At 40.0% G+C, this 16,982-nt stretch overlaps 2 protein-coding genes across 2 annotated transcripts in view; both read left to right on the top strand.

The window, feature by feature from the left end:
* Positions 1–6,261: 6,261 nt before the first annotated feature.
* Positions 6,262–15,561, top strand: egr3 (early growth response 3). Its single transcript, XM_080433111.1, has 2 exons — positions 6,262–6,744; positions 9,472–15,561. The coding sequence occupies exons 1-2, from the start codon at positions 6,585–6,587 to the stop codon at positions 10,572–10,574; spliced, it is 1,263 nt and encodes a 420-aa protein (XP_080289237.1). The 5' UTR covers positions 6,262–6,584; the 3' UTR covers positions 10,575–15,561.
* Positions 15,562–16,846: 1,285 nt separating this feature from the next.
* Positions 16,847–16,982, top strand: part of bin3 (bridging integrator 3) — a 45,276-nt gene continuing 45,140 nt past the window's right edge. The window contains exon 1 of the mRNA XM_080432848.1: positions 16,847–16,968. Within this exon, the coding sequence (XP_080288974.1) occupies positions 16,961–16,968 (8 nt within the window). The 5' untranslated portion in view covers positions 16,847–16,960. The remainder of the gene's footprint in view (positions 16,969–16,982) is intronic.

Raw genomic sequence — 16,982 nt, 5'->3', positions numbered from 1 at the left:
TCATCTAACTACGTTTAGTTGTAGCTTTTTGTTTATCATTGTCACCTGACCTTGGGCTCTGGGTTTGGGGAAATTGATTTTGACCTCACTGGGGCTTTCTTATTAGTTTCCGACCACTGTCATGAAGAGAGGGAAGAGAGCCTGATATCACAACTGAGCGTGGAAAGAGTTGAGTCTAATTCAGGGGAGGAAACACGTCAGGGCCAAAAAAAGGAAGTGGGAGGTGAAACCGAGACCGCAACACAGCCGGAAGCCACAGTGGAACTTGAACCAAAATACACTTCAGCGTGTCAGGACAAGGGGGAGGGGCCATAGGGCCTTGTGTTGTAGGTATAAGGAACATGCTGTTTGTCAAATTGTTTATCATCTTTCCACTGACCATTTTGGGTGGACAGGAAGGATTCTGAGTAAGTGTGTTGTCTGAAAGAGATAAGTCTAAAATGAAAGTTGCTCTTTCTGGAAAAAAGTATCCTCAAAGTGTCCTTGAATTTAACTTTAGCATGATGAACCCATTTTGAACTTTAGGCGGTTGCATAAGGGTCCCACCTGGCAGGTCTGTAGAGGATGGTGTGGATAAACTTTTCAACCCTTTGACTAGGAGGTACACTTTTCAGACATCTGCAGGTCTTTGTAGAGGGTGGGTCAGTGTACCCCCCCATGAGGAATATTGGTTTCTAACCAGCACCTGTCCTCTGGGAAAGGTTTGTATCAATACCCCAGATGTCTGAAAAAGGCTGGATTTACATGAGGGACTTTGATGTTGCGATGATCAATCTTTTGTTGGTGGTTTCATTGACCCCAATTTGGTGTCTCATCAGCGGGCCAGGCTAGAGTAGGTAATGGAGGTTTTTGTTCCTTTGGTGGTTAAGCCAGCCTTGGTAAACCTCTATGTGCCCCCTCCATGAACTCTGGAAGATCATTGATCAAATTGTCCTGTATTCACTTTGTTTGCCTCCTCAACTTAGCAGTCAAAACAGCCCTGTCCACAAACAAAACAACTGAAACAGTACACATGTAGCTAGCACAGATTGTTAAAAGGGCCTGGTCTGGCTTGTTAAGCCCCCGTATGACTATGACTCACAGTACACTTGACATTATTGGTGACCATTTCCTGAAGCATACCGTTTGATTTTTGAGGCAGCCACTGGATTCCATTTATTTCAGTGTGAAAACCAACTTGCAGAGACCTGGGACTTGCTTGAGATAGGAAACACATCAAATTTAGTTATGGTAGCATTGCATTTAAATGCATTTTAAAGTATGCATTGAAAATTCTAACCAAACATCGGCCCTGGAGAAAGGGATTGAGTTGTAAATTCAAACGTTCATCATCATTGTAATGACTATATAGAAGATGTAAACAAACAATACATCTAAAAATAAAGCCATTAACAGGAAATGTGGTTTATTTTCATGCGCAATATGTGGCTGAAGCTGTGAATAGACAATGACAGGTATTGATGGCATTATGGTCCTTTAAGACAATCCGTTCCCTTTTTAAAGAAGTGTGGTATATCTGTCAGTTGGAGTTTCTCTCTTGGCATTGGTTTGCTCACATCGTTTATAAAATGAGATTATTAACAATTGGCAAGTAGAGTATAATTCCGCAACATGGCACTCGGTGCACAGTACGCCAAGTGGGAGACTATTCTTCCAAAACCACCTACTTGAATCTATCACTTCACTAATAGGATGCCAAGTTATTTATCTGCAAACACAAAGTGCATTATTTTTCTCATATCTCACAGATAATGCTGCCAAAACAGCTGGGTGTTGCCACTCTTCCAGCTTCCTTAGTATGTTTATTCTACACCAATTATCAGGAGAGTTGATGTATTTACGATTATGAAGAACTGACAGCTGTAGTTCAAGTGTGCGGCGTGAGCAGTATATTGCATTCCTTTAAAGAAAAAAATACTTGTTGGATCCCTTGGTGATATGAGAAAAGCATTTAATATTTCCTTAATTTATTCAAACTAACATTAATTAAAAGGAATTTGTATAATCAATTCAGTTGCCTAACCGTACCAAGTGATCTAATATGCATAATGACTCAAGTCTCCAAATATCTTTTCTTTCTGTCAGTTGTAAGAAGTGCAAAATGATTTATTTTAAGACCCCCCCCCTCTTATTCCCCCCCACCTCCACAAGTTCATCTCTTGTTCTGAAGCGTGGCAAAATGGGTTTGAATGTGACATCTGTTAAATGCATGTCAACAGTATGGTCCTCTGAACACATTGCACATTTATTTACTGTGCATTTGACCCCAACAGACTGGCATTGTCCTACAGTTTTGACTGATTGCAGAGATCCAGCACAATTCACTCCACCTGGAGATTTAAACCTAATGTACACTCTTGTCTGAAGAGGAATTCAAACAGATTTTTTTTCGCCAGATACCTTATGACCACTGACATTTTATCAGGTATGTATTACATTATTATTATTATTTTTATTAATATTATGATTTATTTTATTATTTTCCTATTGTTCAGTGTGGAGAAATAAAAGATATACCTCAGATAACAAGAATAGAGCTACTCTCTGCTACTCTAGCATACACTAATTCAGCTGGCATCCATCACATTGGACCTAACAGTAAAGTGTTGTCGACTCATTATTCATTAAAAGATTGTGGTCTGACAAAAAATAACTCCATATTTTTTATATATATACTGTATAACTACTCATCAGACATTATTGAGTGCAAAAACCTTATTAATGTATGTATAAGCGCAGTAACTTCACAAAATAAAAGGTTGAAAGGTCACGGCCTGGATGTTAATTGACCTCTCAATTTATATACCATGCCACCTTCCCAGAAATGAGTCTTAAGTGTTACCAAAGCCAAAGTTGATTGTGAATCCCAGCCACTGACCAGCCTAAAAGGACATTTTTATTAACTAAAACTGTATGATCGTACCCTACACCTTTGATTCAAAAAAGGATATCAAATGTTCACAAATAAAGAAATAGATGGATCCCAATTGCACTTGCATTTACTTGCAATAATGATGAACAATCATTTGCACTGCCACTTTTGAAGCTTGAGAAAAAAAAGACACAAACTAATTTGATTATATATCCATGTGTGCATGTTTTTTTCCGCTGTGTTCATTAAAATGAGTCAGATATCCATCTAGGACAAGCCATTTGTTTCCACGGAATCCCCATATGCAAAGGAGCCAGAATGCTGTAGCTGTAGTCAAAGTGATGTAACGACATCACCCTATGTACAGTCATTGGAAGCCTCCCTCCCATGTGGCACCACATCTCACAGTCGAGGAAACAGGCCCTGCAACAGGTAGCATGGTTCCAGCTGGGCTGGGCCACTTTCCATTCACAGAGCCATACAAAGGGTTCCCATGAGGAAAGTGACCGCAGTGATTGTACATAAATACGGCCCTTGTGATGGTATCTCCAAATGTGACAATCAAGACAGCCATTTGTATAGGAGCTGCAATGGAATTTGTCAATCTGTGCTACTATAAATATGCACATGCTAATTTTACCCATTAGGTTTGACAGCAAAGTTAGAACTACTTTTGTTTTTACAGGCTATTATTATCTCCTCTCCTTCACCTCTCCTTGAAGTGGGTTAGGGTTAGACAACATTGTGGGTCCTAGGGGTCCCTGTTAGTCTGTCCACTGGACCCATGTGCTCACTGCAATGCCAAGAATTATTATTATTATTTTCAAATAGCAGATTATTATTAAACTGGTTACACTGTTTTTGATGCTGCAAACACATTTTGCTGGGGACCCCCTGGAACACCCTCAAGCACCCCTGGGGGTCCCTGGACCCCAGTTTGAGAACCACTGATAGTGTGGGGTCATTAAAGTCACTGCCTGCCTGGTACTTGAATGAGACCCGGGGGCATATTCTGATATTAATGAAATAATATCAGGATAATCTGGAGACCCTGAAAGGTCACTTCTCAAGACAATATAGTAGTAGTGTATGCAATAATTAATTACATACATTACACATGTGCACACACACTTACTGTAAACATATTTGCCTATGGCAATGAGACTATACAGTATGAGATCCCACCACATTGTGTTTGCGTATGCCCCCTAAACACAAAACATGATTCAGACTCATTCTCCCACACACTCTGTTCTGTTCTCAGTTTTGGTTCATTGAGGTATTATTAATTTCTCAGGTCTCAAGTCTTGTTAGTTTTGTAACTGCAAGAAATCAGTTTTGCAGGATTGGCCTAAATGGAACTAGGAATGCAATGTTTTACCACTGATGTTGATGATGAAAAATATGATGATGCCAAGCCAATACCCATATGCTTTCATGTAAGCACTTCATTTGTATGGAGCCTACCAAAACAGTTAAATATAGACTATTTATCAGGTAGCCTTTAATATACCAGGATTCTTCAATGTTATTCAGGCCAAGGACCCCTTAGCTGAGAGAAAGATGAAGCAGGGACACCCACTACATATTGTATAAAACTGGTGCAGATTAAATGTTTCCATAGATTTCATATAGACTTGTTTTACAGCACAGCACTGTCATCAATGTTGTACAAATTAATGTTTTTTTTTTTTTTTACATTGGCTTCTCTATGAATTCATGTTAATGTGTAATTATCAGACATTTAACCACTTAAAGCTTCAATAATAAACTTGACCATTGGCGCTGTACTTCTTGGTTAGCTTTTTTCCCTCATCATACAATGTCTACAATGTTTAGCTAATGTTCCCCTCACTCCCTCAGAATCCTATCACACAAAGATTTGGAGGACCCCCTAGGGAGTCCCGGACCCCCTGTTGAAGACCCCTGCTAATACACAGATAAGGTGTTTTCTTACAAGCTGGTAAATGAGTGCGAAGAGAAGAGACCCATGACGCGTTGTCCTTCTTTCTTTGTGATTCCTTTAAACGGCTGTGGGTTCCGATCACTTTTCCACTACCAGTTTAACCGGAACTTTGCTAACCAAATACAGACATTTAGGGGCGTCGCCGGATTACTACCTAATATGGAGCTTCCACTTCAGCGGCCACTTGGCGCTTGAAGTCAAAGCGAGCCGGTGGATTTACGAAGCGCTTTGCAATATTTACAAGTGATTAACTCCGTCAATTACGCTCTTTGTCAGCCAGTGTTGCTGCATGACAGTTTTAAACCAATGTTCTGCAATACTGGGACGGTTAAAACTCCGTGCACGAGTAGGCCTATGTTGTTAATGTTAACTTAAATATAAAGTTGTTGTTCTTTGGGGGGATCAACGTGGATTCGAATAATAGGCTGGCAGTATAAAGACAAAAGTAGAAACGTGAATTAACTTGCTCAACCTAAGAATTTAAATCAACATTATGGCAGCTTATTTTTAAGGCCATTATTGCTTACATTAGGGTTTATCGCTGTGGTGACGCCCCCTCCTCGTCTCCCCGTGTCTCTCCCTCTCAGACTCAGCTTGAACTTGACAGTGGTAGTATTTGTCGTTGTGGTATGAAACGTTCACCTAAAGCACTCCATAAACTGCAACATAGCCTAGTTTGTAGGCTATAGGCTATATGCTTATAGAAGTTACACATGGGCATAGGCTACAAGCATTTATTATTATGATTTAATTCATAATTTCTTTCGGTTCCACTCTAATAGCAGAGCATAGCTAGACCGTTTCCCAAACAGTGGGTCGAGACCCATATGTGGGTCTAATTTGTATGTGACTAATTTGTATGGGTCGCGAGTAAATAGCCTACCCCTTTATTTTATGTCCTATTATATACAATTTTCATAAGTTAAAAACCAATTCCAACGTTTTTTTCAAAATAATTCCATAAAATAAAAAGTTAATTAATTAGAGGGAAAAACATACTTTTAAGAAGTAGTGTCACTAGCGTGAGCTTGTAGATCTGCTATTTTCACTAGTTTGGGTGCTGAGCAGACATCAAATTTCTCTTTTGGGGTCTCGAGCTAAAGCGTTTGGGAACCACCGCGCTAGACAGTTGCTAGACAGTTGAACCTATACACATAATTGTAACTTTAAACATTTTAACTTAAAAAGTTGAAGCCGGTCACGGTGCAGCAGGCTCATGCACGGACCGCTGCTCCTCGCTTCTGGTTTCCACGGGGCTGACGTGCTGTGGTCGGTGGACTGCCTGCCTCGCTTTGTGTAGCCTATCCATAAATGGTCATCTACGTCACGCGAATGTTCCACCCCCCTATTTAATACATGGCAAGCTGGAGTCCCCTATCAGGCTCCAATAGAGCAAGTAGCGCTGCTCTCTCGTACAGCCAACACCACCACGCCGTATATACAGTTGATTCATCATCACAGACTTCATATTCTCTCCACAAGCAGACCAACAGTTGTCACTCACGCACTGGTTTCAGTCTAATAACAACACAGCTCTGTTCTGTAACGACAAGGATACCAGAGAATACCAGGGAACTTGGATACAACACAGACAGGATTCCTGCTTCTCTCTCTTATGACTGATCACCATCATCATCATCACCATCATCACCACCACCACTACCATCAGCACTGCTTGAGAACACTGTTGCAACTGTTTGGATACCTGTACGCTGTCATCATCCATGTCTGACTAGAATAAGTGCTATGACAGGGAAACTGGCGGACAAGCTCCCTCTTACCATGAGCAGCTTAATAAACACGATTCCCGTCGACAGTCTCTACCCCGAAGAGGAGATCCCGACGTCCATGAATCACATATTCACCAGCACGGATTCTATTAACCATTATTCACAGATGACTACAGGTAAGGACTTTGACGGCTTTCCCCCCCCCCCTTTAAATGTTTTAATTTTGTGTGGAAGTCATTCAAAAGTACTTTCTGTGTATAGAGCAGTGGTTCTCAAAGTGTATTCCAGGGACTCTCCGGGTTCCTTTTTGGGGGTTCTAAATGGACCCTTACAAGGCTGTAACTCTGACAGTATACGAATTGAACCAAATGGACCCTAACGGGTCCATTTGGTTCCATTTGTACACTGTCAGAGTTAAGGGGAGACCTTGAAATGTTAAAGTTTGAGAACCGTTGATGTGGAGCGTGCGGACCAGGCAACAGTTGTTGCGCTCCTCTCCTCTCCTCTGCCCCGGCACCTGTTAGCGCTCGGCTGAGACGCACAGCGAGCCTACATTAGATCCATTCACCTAATATATACTTTTAAGGACACACTCTAGATAAATTCTTAATTTGAATAGGCTTATGGGTGGGGTTAAGTTACCAAGCTGTGATCAACGTATCTACGTTTTTAAGTGACACGGATTTTAACCTGTAATGTCAACTAACAAAAAACTTTTTGTAATGCCCCGTGAGTGGTTAGATATTATAAGTTGAACAACAGTTGTCTATTAGGCCTATTGGTGGTTTGCACATTTATTGAAACCCAGAGAAGTCGAAATGGCACGTTTAAAAGGTTGTGAAATAAATTGTTGTTTTCTATTATAAATATGCCTATATTGATCCTAATTGGAATCTATGCGAAAATAAAGGTTAAACGGCGTATATTATAGGCTATTGATGACCCTGGTGTAGCCTATTGTCAGAGCAAGACAGTCTCAATAGGCTTCTTCAGACAGAGGTTTTCATTCATAATTTTATTAACGTCTATAAAAATGTCCAGTCTGCTTCTGTAGGCGTGTGTCGCCGCAGTTCTTTCTGTTATTAGGCCCGTGTACCTTTTTACATTCACTGACTATATTGCCAACGTTGCGGAACCTGAGCACATTTTAAAACACTTTAATACTTTGTCTATAGTAGTCTACTATATTGTAATTGTTATTGTAATTTAATGTGGGCCTAATAATAGACTTCTACATATTAATCTCAGTGTCACGGGTTGACGTTAAATCAATTATAGGTACTTGTTGCATAGTCTCACCTTTTGCTTCTGAGGTGATGGGTCAGTGTTGAGGATAACAATCATTTTATAGGCTGATTAGACCATTGCGGTGTGGGATAGGCTACCCCTCGATCACAATTAGGTTCTCTCCGAGCCTGAAAATAGCCTATAATAGGCTACACTTCTTTCCTTTTTGATGAGAAAATGTGCTGATACTCTGAATGTAAAATCTATGTTTCTAAATTAAATAGGCCTAGACATTTTACATTAGTGATAGGCTCCTTTTAGAATAATAGTAGGCTATAAACATATTTCATATATAGGTCCAAACTGAAAATATGGAACAGGGTTGTTTTAACACGCTACAGTTAAGCGTCCACTATGTTGCAGCAGCCTATTTTAACTGCAGCATTGTCATTGTGACTGTTAAGTTTTACATTTTAAATGGCAAAATAGGCTATGTAGAATTTAAAAAGTACCAAGTCGTGGTGTTACATATGATGCAGGTGTTGCTTGTTGACATAATAATAATAATAATAAAAGATCATCACATTATTATATGCTAATCAATTAATCTGAAATGTCCATCAAATAAAAGTATGGCCTATATGTATATTTAGTAGAATGGGATACAATAATGTTAGCTCAGGTTTTATCTAAAGCAAAATTATGCCAATATAAGCTATAGTCTTTGTAATTTTGTGCTCCTTATCTTGTGCATTGTGGAAAACAGACATTAATTACCAATAGGCTATTGAATACTGAATACTGTGTAATTTCTTGCAATTTGTAAGGACTGTTTTATGGACTGTTGATGTCTTCTCAAAACAACCATGCATCAGAGTATATAAACACCATAAACGCTCATGCAAATCATTTCTGTATTTGATATGGAATAAATTCATTTGAACGCTTTCAGATTAGCTGTAAAATATAACAGAAAAATACCAGAAAAGTTAATGTAATGCTTGCATTATGATAAAAGCATTATGGCAAATGCTGCAAAATGGTCACATCGCTACATTGACAGAGAATACTGACAGGAAGGTCTTGTCAGTTGAATTTGCACTTATTTTCTTATATTTTTTCAAATGTATTTCCTTATTCATTTCTTTGGTGCGAATACTTTTTGAACCCGTGATCGTGGTCTAAGTGCTGTCTGCCTCATAATCTGTCCTGCTGTGAAAGGAATAAGATCTAGCCATTGAGTTTGGCTGTCCTCCAGTGGGACACAATGACTGGATCAAAGGGGGTGTTTAGGTCTTGATTTATGAGAGCTTGTGGGATCTGAGAGAGAGAGAGACACACACCACTGTCTCAGATGCAGCAGTCAGTCAGTTAACTTACAGGTCTGACAGCGCTCACATTTTCTTTATGAACTGTATTGGACTACTTTTATTTTTGATCTCTTTTTGGCGGATTATTACAGGGATATGCAGCAAAGCTGAATTTCGGACTAGTAACCAGGGATTGACACTGAAATCAAGCAAGTTCATATAAGTATAGTTTAATGTAGTAATAGATTTAGTTTTTAGAGTGTGTTTTTTCACAATCACTTTTTCAGGTGTTCATTCTGTGTCATGTTTTATGCAACTGTGCAAAATAATGGTTTACATTATGTGTTTTACCCCCCTTTAATTCAGATAACATCATGGATCTGGGCATGGGAAGTGAGAAAGGAACAGCAGAGATTCAGTATGGATCCAGCTTCCAGTCTAACCGCAGTGGACAGACTGTTACCTACCTGGGGAAGTTTGCCTTTGACACTCCGCCGTCAGGTGGCATTGGTGGCTCTGGATGGTGCTCTGATAACAATATAATTAGTTTAGTCAGCGCAGGAATCCTGGGCGTTTCACCATCACCTGGTACGGTAACAACCCAGACGTCCTCTGCAGCCAGCATGGGTGGACAGACGTCAGACATGGAGCAAGTGTATGGTCCACCTATGCCTGCCTATTCCACCTGTGGTGACCTATACCAGGACCAGGTCTCATTCCATCACAGCCCTGCTACCAGCACTGCCCTTGGCTACCCCAGCAATGACTATCACTCAGCCTCTAAACAATCCATGGATGGGAGCCTTTTCTCCATGATACCCGATTACAATCTTTTCCATCACCAGGGGGACATTGGCGTCATGGAGCACAAGCCCTTCCAGTCCATGGACCCCATACGGGTCAACCCTCCACCTATCACGCCACTGGAGACTATCAGAGCGTTCAAAGACAAACAGCAGATTCACCCTGGTTTCATTGGTGGACAGCAACATGCCCCGCAGCACCACCCACCTCCACAGACTCTGACACTCAAACCCATCCGGCCGAGGAAGTACCCGAACCGGCCCAGCAAAACTCCCGTGCATGAGCGGCCACACGCCTGTCCAGCAGAGAACTGTGACAGACGCTTCTCGCGTTCAGACGAGCTAACGCGTCACCTCCGCATCCACACAGGTCACAAACCCTTCCAGTGCCGAATATGCATGCGGTCCTTCAGCCGGAGCGACCACCTGACCACACACATCCGCACGCACACAGGCGAGAAGCCCTTCTCCTGTGAGTTCTGTGGACGCAAGTTTGCCCGAAGTGACGAGCGCAAGAGACATTCTAAGGTTCACCTAAAACAGAAAGACAAGAAGCCTGCTGACAAAGGCAGTGGGGCAGCTGGCAGCCACAACTCTCCCCCCAGTTCCTGTGGCAGTGTGGGGGGCAATAGTGGCAGCATCATGACCGTCACTACCTGTGCATAGACTGGACCGCCACTATGCCCCATAAAGAGACTGAGGAGGAAAGGATCCTGTCCACTATGAGATAAATAGGTGACTTTTTACTCTCTTTTACACCCCTTTCTCTTTTGATTTGTCCTTCCTCTATTTTGAGATGGATGTCCTTAAATTGAGTAGGAGGGGAAAGAATGCTTGTCTCCTTCAAGTAATGCAGAGCCTGAGATACTATAAGTTAACACAGTGCCAGCAAGCAGAGAGGCACCCTGGCATGTTCTGTCCAAAAAGCCACAACAGATCAATATGTTTTGGAGGAGAATACACTTTAATGTAAAATTTGATGAGAATTTCTAAATCGGAAGGATGCCAGAATCCATCACAGGGGTTGAAATAGACAAGATAGAAGAGAGTCGTCTGAGATGTATGCATTAATATTATTGGGTTGTTTAAAAGTGCAATTGGTTATATTTGTGTACTGTCATGGATACCTTATTAGTGGCACTTGACTGTCTTCTTTTTTGTTGTTTTTGTTGAAATGTGGTATTTTTTATATTTGAATGTTGTTTTCTTAAAAGAATGTGCCAAATGTATTGTGATAACAGCCAACCTTGTTCTCATTATTGTGCCTGACATTTGCCAAACATAACAGCGATAACAACTTAGTGCACACATTGACTTCAAGGAAATATCACTCTACCAAAATGCTTGAAAATTGCTTATGAGATTTAAAGTTATCTGCACACAATTGTGCCATATCCACTTCATGGCTGAATCAGATTTCCTTGGGGGATATACAACACAAACAAATGTCCTGTCATGTTAACCATAGCTATAAAACAAACCCATTTGCAGCAATCAATGTCTTTGCCAAGACTTATTTATTTACAGTCAATCACATAGAATATATATTCTGGTCACATTGCAGTGAATTTATTTAAGTGAATGACCTGTATGCGAACACAACCTGTGGTCTGTAGCTGTGAGACACCATTGCTTTTTGGACGTTTATGTTACATTTTCATATGGAGGCTTCAAGTAGTGTTACAGGATAACATTTCAAAGATTTTATTATTTTAACAGCTCACAAATGTCTTACATTTTCATTAGGTTGCAGTTATACCACGCAGCACATTTAGAACACACATCCACCAACCCGTAAATGAAATACTGAAAGCTTAGACAAGAAGACTAAAACACTCCAGTGTCTGCCTCTGGCTGGTAAATCAAAAACATGCAAAAGCAGAGATAAGGATAAAAACCAACATGATTATGGCCTTTTGTCTGTGATTGACAGTATTAAGCATGTACTTAGACACAATGCAAAAAAATATATACTTAAACTACTTCATTTTTAATTACTAAAACATGAGCAGCACATTGTGTGAGAAGATTAAATATCTCAATCCATGTTTACAGCTTTTTACAATATGGAGAGACTGAGTTGTAAGGGGATGTTATTTTGTACAGTATGCAAATATATATGCAGGTAGCGGTAGAACTTACACTTTCGTACCCAGACTGTCAAATGCACCATAATACAGTATTCAATTGTGCATTTTTCGTGCATGCCTACATGCACATTATGTAAATACAAATGGCTGAATACACAAGCTTTCAATTGACTGAATGCTTGTGCAGAATATGTCTTAAGGCTTTTTTGTAATGTAGTTATACTGTAATACAGAATATTTTGTGGTCACAAGTCATTGCAAATGTCTGGAGCATTGAGACAGTGCTGAATGAGGTGTCTTATCTTCCATTTCAAAAATAATTTGTACCTTCTGTACACTTTAAAGTGGTAAGTGGATCAAGGAAGCACTAATGTGTTCTCTGAATAAACAAAACAGTTTTGTTTATGTGCCCCCCCCAACAGCTTGTCTATTTCCTTTTCGGGCAAAATCAGAATAATCAATAATCTCCACCTCCATTATAAACAAATATATATCAGCCCCATTACACTTCTATAATGTGCATTTACCTGCACTCAAAAACTTGTATTATGAGTAACCGAATGCAGACTGATTATTTGTGCTTTACAGTGAAAGACATTAAAGGACAATGGAGATTTTGATACGTGAGTGCTACGATATTCTCGTCTTGATATGAGTAAATACCTCAGGTCACATACATCCTCTGAGCCTCTGGTGTACTGTATCTGAAAGTGTAATTGTTTTGTAAATGCACAACTGTGGCCTGAATGGATGACAAATTATAAACTGATCTAGTAGTAAGTTGGTAGTAAAGTAATCATTTTTTTAAAATATTTCTTTGTTGTGCTTTTATACTTAATTTTTTTAAGAGGCTTGTCTCAATGACAAGAAAGAAAGACCTCTGATAGCTTGTTAGCTAGCTGGATAGTTAGAGTCGCATTTTCTTGACATTAAATAGCTCAATAATGAAGCAAGATACTAAACTATCCAAGGTGTTAACCCCATCAAGGCTAGAATGACATATCACCCAAATCTGTGGTAAATCTGTCACTGTTCTTAACTTATAGTATGCAGTATGATTTTTTCTACTCTGCATTTTTAGAGAAAATACTGCATACCCTACAATTTGGCTAAAATAAGTAACCATTTACATAACAATTGACACTAATCATACTTTAGTTTGCCTAGAGCCACTCATCTAGTTTGAATCTCCCATTTAGTGGAATTAATATATTTCTCAGTATTCATTGGCTGTGTTCTCGCCGTGTTAAGGAGTGTGGAGAACAGACAGAGACATTGTTGAGGCATTGTTTTTGTTTCATGTGCTGGAGAAAATATTGTAATGGTCAGTGTGCAATTAAAGTTAGAGGAAATATTGACTGACAAATGCAAAGGCCAAATGAGAGGTTTAGTAAAAGCGTGGCCACTGAGAAGACTAGCCTACGTTCACAAATGAGCATCCAAGGCCATGCTCCCCTTTTCCAGGGCAAACCAGTTTCAGTGCTGTGCTTCCTGGCAAGTATCCACTTATTTTCCAATTAATTTGGCCTCAAACTCTTTTCTCAGCTCATCTACATGGGTAAATGAACAGACCTCCTTGCACTTTGTGAGAGTTGAAGAGTTCACACTTACAGTACCGTCTAACTGTATATCAGTAGTTTGTACAATAAAAATACATTTGATTTAACCCATTCCACCGCAACAACAATAGCATCAACATTTCCTGATGTTATTCTCCCATGGATCACCCATGTTAAATGCAAATCTCGCAACAATAATAGCTTAAAACATAATAATCAGGCTTGTATAGGCTAAAGTTTAAGTATTAGTTTGGAATTTGTGTATGGAAATTCTGTCTTTTAAAGCATACCACTACTTCAGCCTTTTGTTGTAGGTACAGCCAATTATAGTATCTGCCTTCAAATCTATGAGGGAATACTATTAAGTCTAAGATTCGAGTTTAAATAAATTCTTACGCTGTCAAGTATAATTTGATGTTAAATACTGATCAACACAGGCTCTGGTTCAACCCCAATTTATTTGACCAAAAACCATAGATAGAACAGAAACAAAAGCTGTCCAGAGTTACTAAAAGAGATGATGTGTCTGTCTGCCCTGTTCATTTGACACATGCTAGTGACAATGGATGCTTTTAATTATAGTATTGAATGTGGTCTCCATTGAAAGATAACTGTGTTTATCTTGCTATGTGTTAAGGAATGATACAGAGCTAGGCGTAGACTACACCAAAATATTTCCCAGAAGCCATGTAATTACAACTTTGCAAACTCAATGTATCATCGGTCACATCATCTGACTGTGTTTGTCTCTTTTGTTTTGAGACAGTTTTCAATGGAATGTGAACGATAGATTTTACAAATGTACATGACCCCCCTGCCCCCCCCCACACACACACACTTTCAGACAGACAGACAGACAGACAGACAGACAGACAGACAGACAGACAGACAGACATTATACACACACATACAGGTTCACACAGATGTACACACAACCACTGAATCCTGTGCATCAATGCATTTTGGTGGATGAATGGAAATAGAGGCTGGTGAAAAGTCTTAAGAATAATAATGATGGTATGATAACGGTCAAGTATGTTATTGATATGTCAATAACTTGTTCAATGTATCAAAACAGCCCCTTCTTAATACTAGCCTAATTATTTTTTTCCATGTTTTTATGTTCTTTTTGAATGGTTATAATAACAAAAACAGGCCCTTAAATAGGAGCTTGCTTCCTCCTAGCTCTCTGCTCCATGTTGGATCTGTTCCAACATTAGCAGCCATCTTTGTGCCAAATTGGGTTGCAGGGTTGGATGATCAAATACAATATGAGATAAAAACTCCACAGAACCAACAAATCATAGATGTAACCCCAGTCAGCTTAAAGCTGAAGGCAGCTTTGTGGCAAATGTTTATGTTTAGCTATACTTGTTTGTTTTAGTCTAACTGCGGTTAGCCTTGGGCAATAAGGCAATTCAAGATACTCATACAAAAAAATATTTTTTGGGGGAAAGATTTTAATATTGTGTAGATATGATGGGCTACTCATCTCTTCGTGTGGACTAAGGTGGCATCAGGGATTATGTGGTCAATGTGTCTAGGTGGCACTGCTGTTCAGATGGAGTCAATACTCAGTTTTTTGTGTTTTCCTTTTCATTGCAGTATATCCTCATGATTTGCATGTGCACGAAAGTGTTTCAAACTACCACCCTGAGATTCCAAAGGCGGTGGGTCAGTTACTTTATATGCATGAAAACAGAAGTCACATCGAGTGAAATGGGATAAACTTTCAACAGCTAAAAATAGACAATTGGAAACACACACTGGGAATATGTTCTGTTGGCTTTTAAGAAAACGGGGTCTTGTTTAAAATGTCGTGGATGTTTTTAGCCTATTTCATGTTTTACTATACCTTATAATAAGGTCCTTTTATGAGCTGAATATTGTAATGGACTTTACTATATCCTTGTGAAGGGGAGATGTGCTCCCTTGTTTACTTGGCACTTCAGTTTGTTGTAATGCAACTGTTTAGTTATTTCTATGTAAGTACTTGAATAAAGAAAAGGATACAATTATCTTCTGTTTTTTCTTGAATCAAAACACACACACACACACACACACACACACACACACACACACACACACACACACACACACACACACACACACACACACACACACACACACACACACACAAACACACATTGTGCACACAGACACCCGCACGTTTTTGTACGATGCAAAGTATATATACAAGTAAGACGCGGGAAGCGAACGCAGCTCGAAAATAACAATAAGAAGAATCGAAAGGAATGAGCAATTGTAGAGACGTGGGTGGTACAGTGAAATTAGTGAGAACAGGGCCGGCACAAGAAGGCTCCATACCGCTAGCCCCATTTTTTTTGGGTCTTTTTTTAATTGTTATGTTTGTTTGTTGTGTTATTTTTTTTTGTAAATGTTTTTTGTCTTTGTAGTTTTTGAAATGTGTTTGGTTTAGGCATGGAGCAGGCTGTTGTGCATTTTAATCAGAGCATTGTCTACATTCCTGCGTTCTTCATGGCCCTTGTTACTTTTGACTGTAGCTGCTATATTTCTCTCAGAGGAGTGTAATTAGTCACCTAGGGGCAGGCGGATTTCAGCCACACTGTAGTGCACTGGCTCACTCTGGCGGCTGCACACAGGCAGTGCACGCACACAATACTGCACACAGACAGACACACAACCCGAGCACGGTTTCATAGGGTGCGTTCGTAAATGCACACCAGGAGCGCACTCACGTATTAGTTTGTATTGGCCAGTGCACTCAGTGCTATATATCCGAACGCACCCCTAGGGTGCGTTCGGAAATACAGCACTGAGCGCACTGGCCAATACAAACTAATAGGCGAGTGCGCTCCGGTGTGCAATATCCGAACGCACCCATTGTAAGCTCCACTTGCGCGGAGGCGCGCCGAAAACACACTTAGAACAGATTTGGCTTTCCACTTAAACCCCTATCCTTATTGTGGGGAAAGCTTTCACAGAAAATAGTAGCCATATTCACATGACGCTCGTCTATGACAGTCATGTTTCAGGGCTAAGAAAATAGCTGATCGATAAGCTCACGATTTTTAGCGAAAGTTTTCCCCACAATGACAAAAACAACAGAAAATACACTAGTATAGAGCCCTGAGGGGCTCCGGTCAGCCATATGGGGTTAAATATCCTATAATAATGCTATAATAATATCCTATAATACATTTTTCACTAGATTCATTCCATTGTGGGGGAAGTGGTTTATTCTCATATCGTGTTCTGTTGTTCCTGCGGAACAACTTCCTTTGAGGAAGGAAACACTCGTGGCTTGGCTTCCTGTTCCTGTGTGGAGTGTTGATGGTAATGTGAAGGGGGATGAAGTCCTGTGAAGACACTAAATAAAACTACTCTGCGAAACTGGAATTATCACAGACATCCACACAAAATGAGCTGGTAAGTGTGCGTTT

This window comes from Gymnoscopelus braueri (genome assembly GCF_963280865.1).
Source record: "Gymnoscopelus braueri genome assembly, chromosome: 7".
NCBI classification, from domain to species: Eukaryota; Metazoa; Chordata; class Actinopteri; order Myctophiformes; family Myctophidae; genus Gymnoscopelus; species Gymnoscopelus braueri.
The sequence above is the reverse complement of the archived record's forward strand: the minus strand, read 5'-3'. Positions and strand labels throughout refer to the sequence as shown.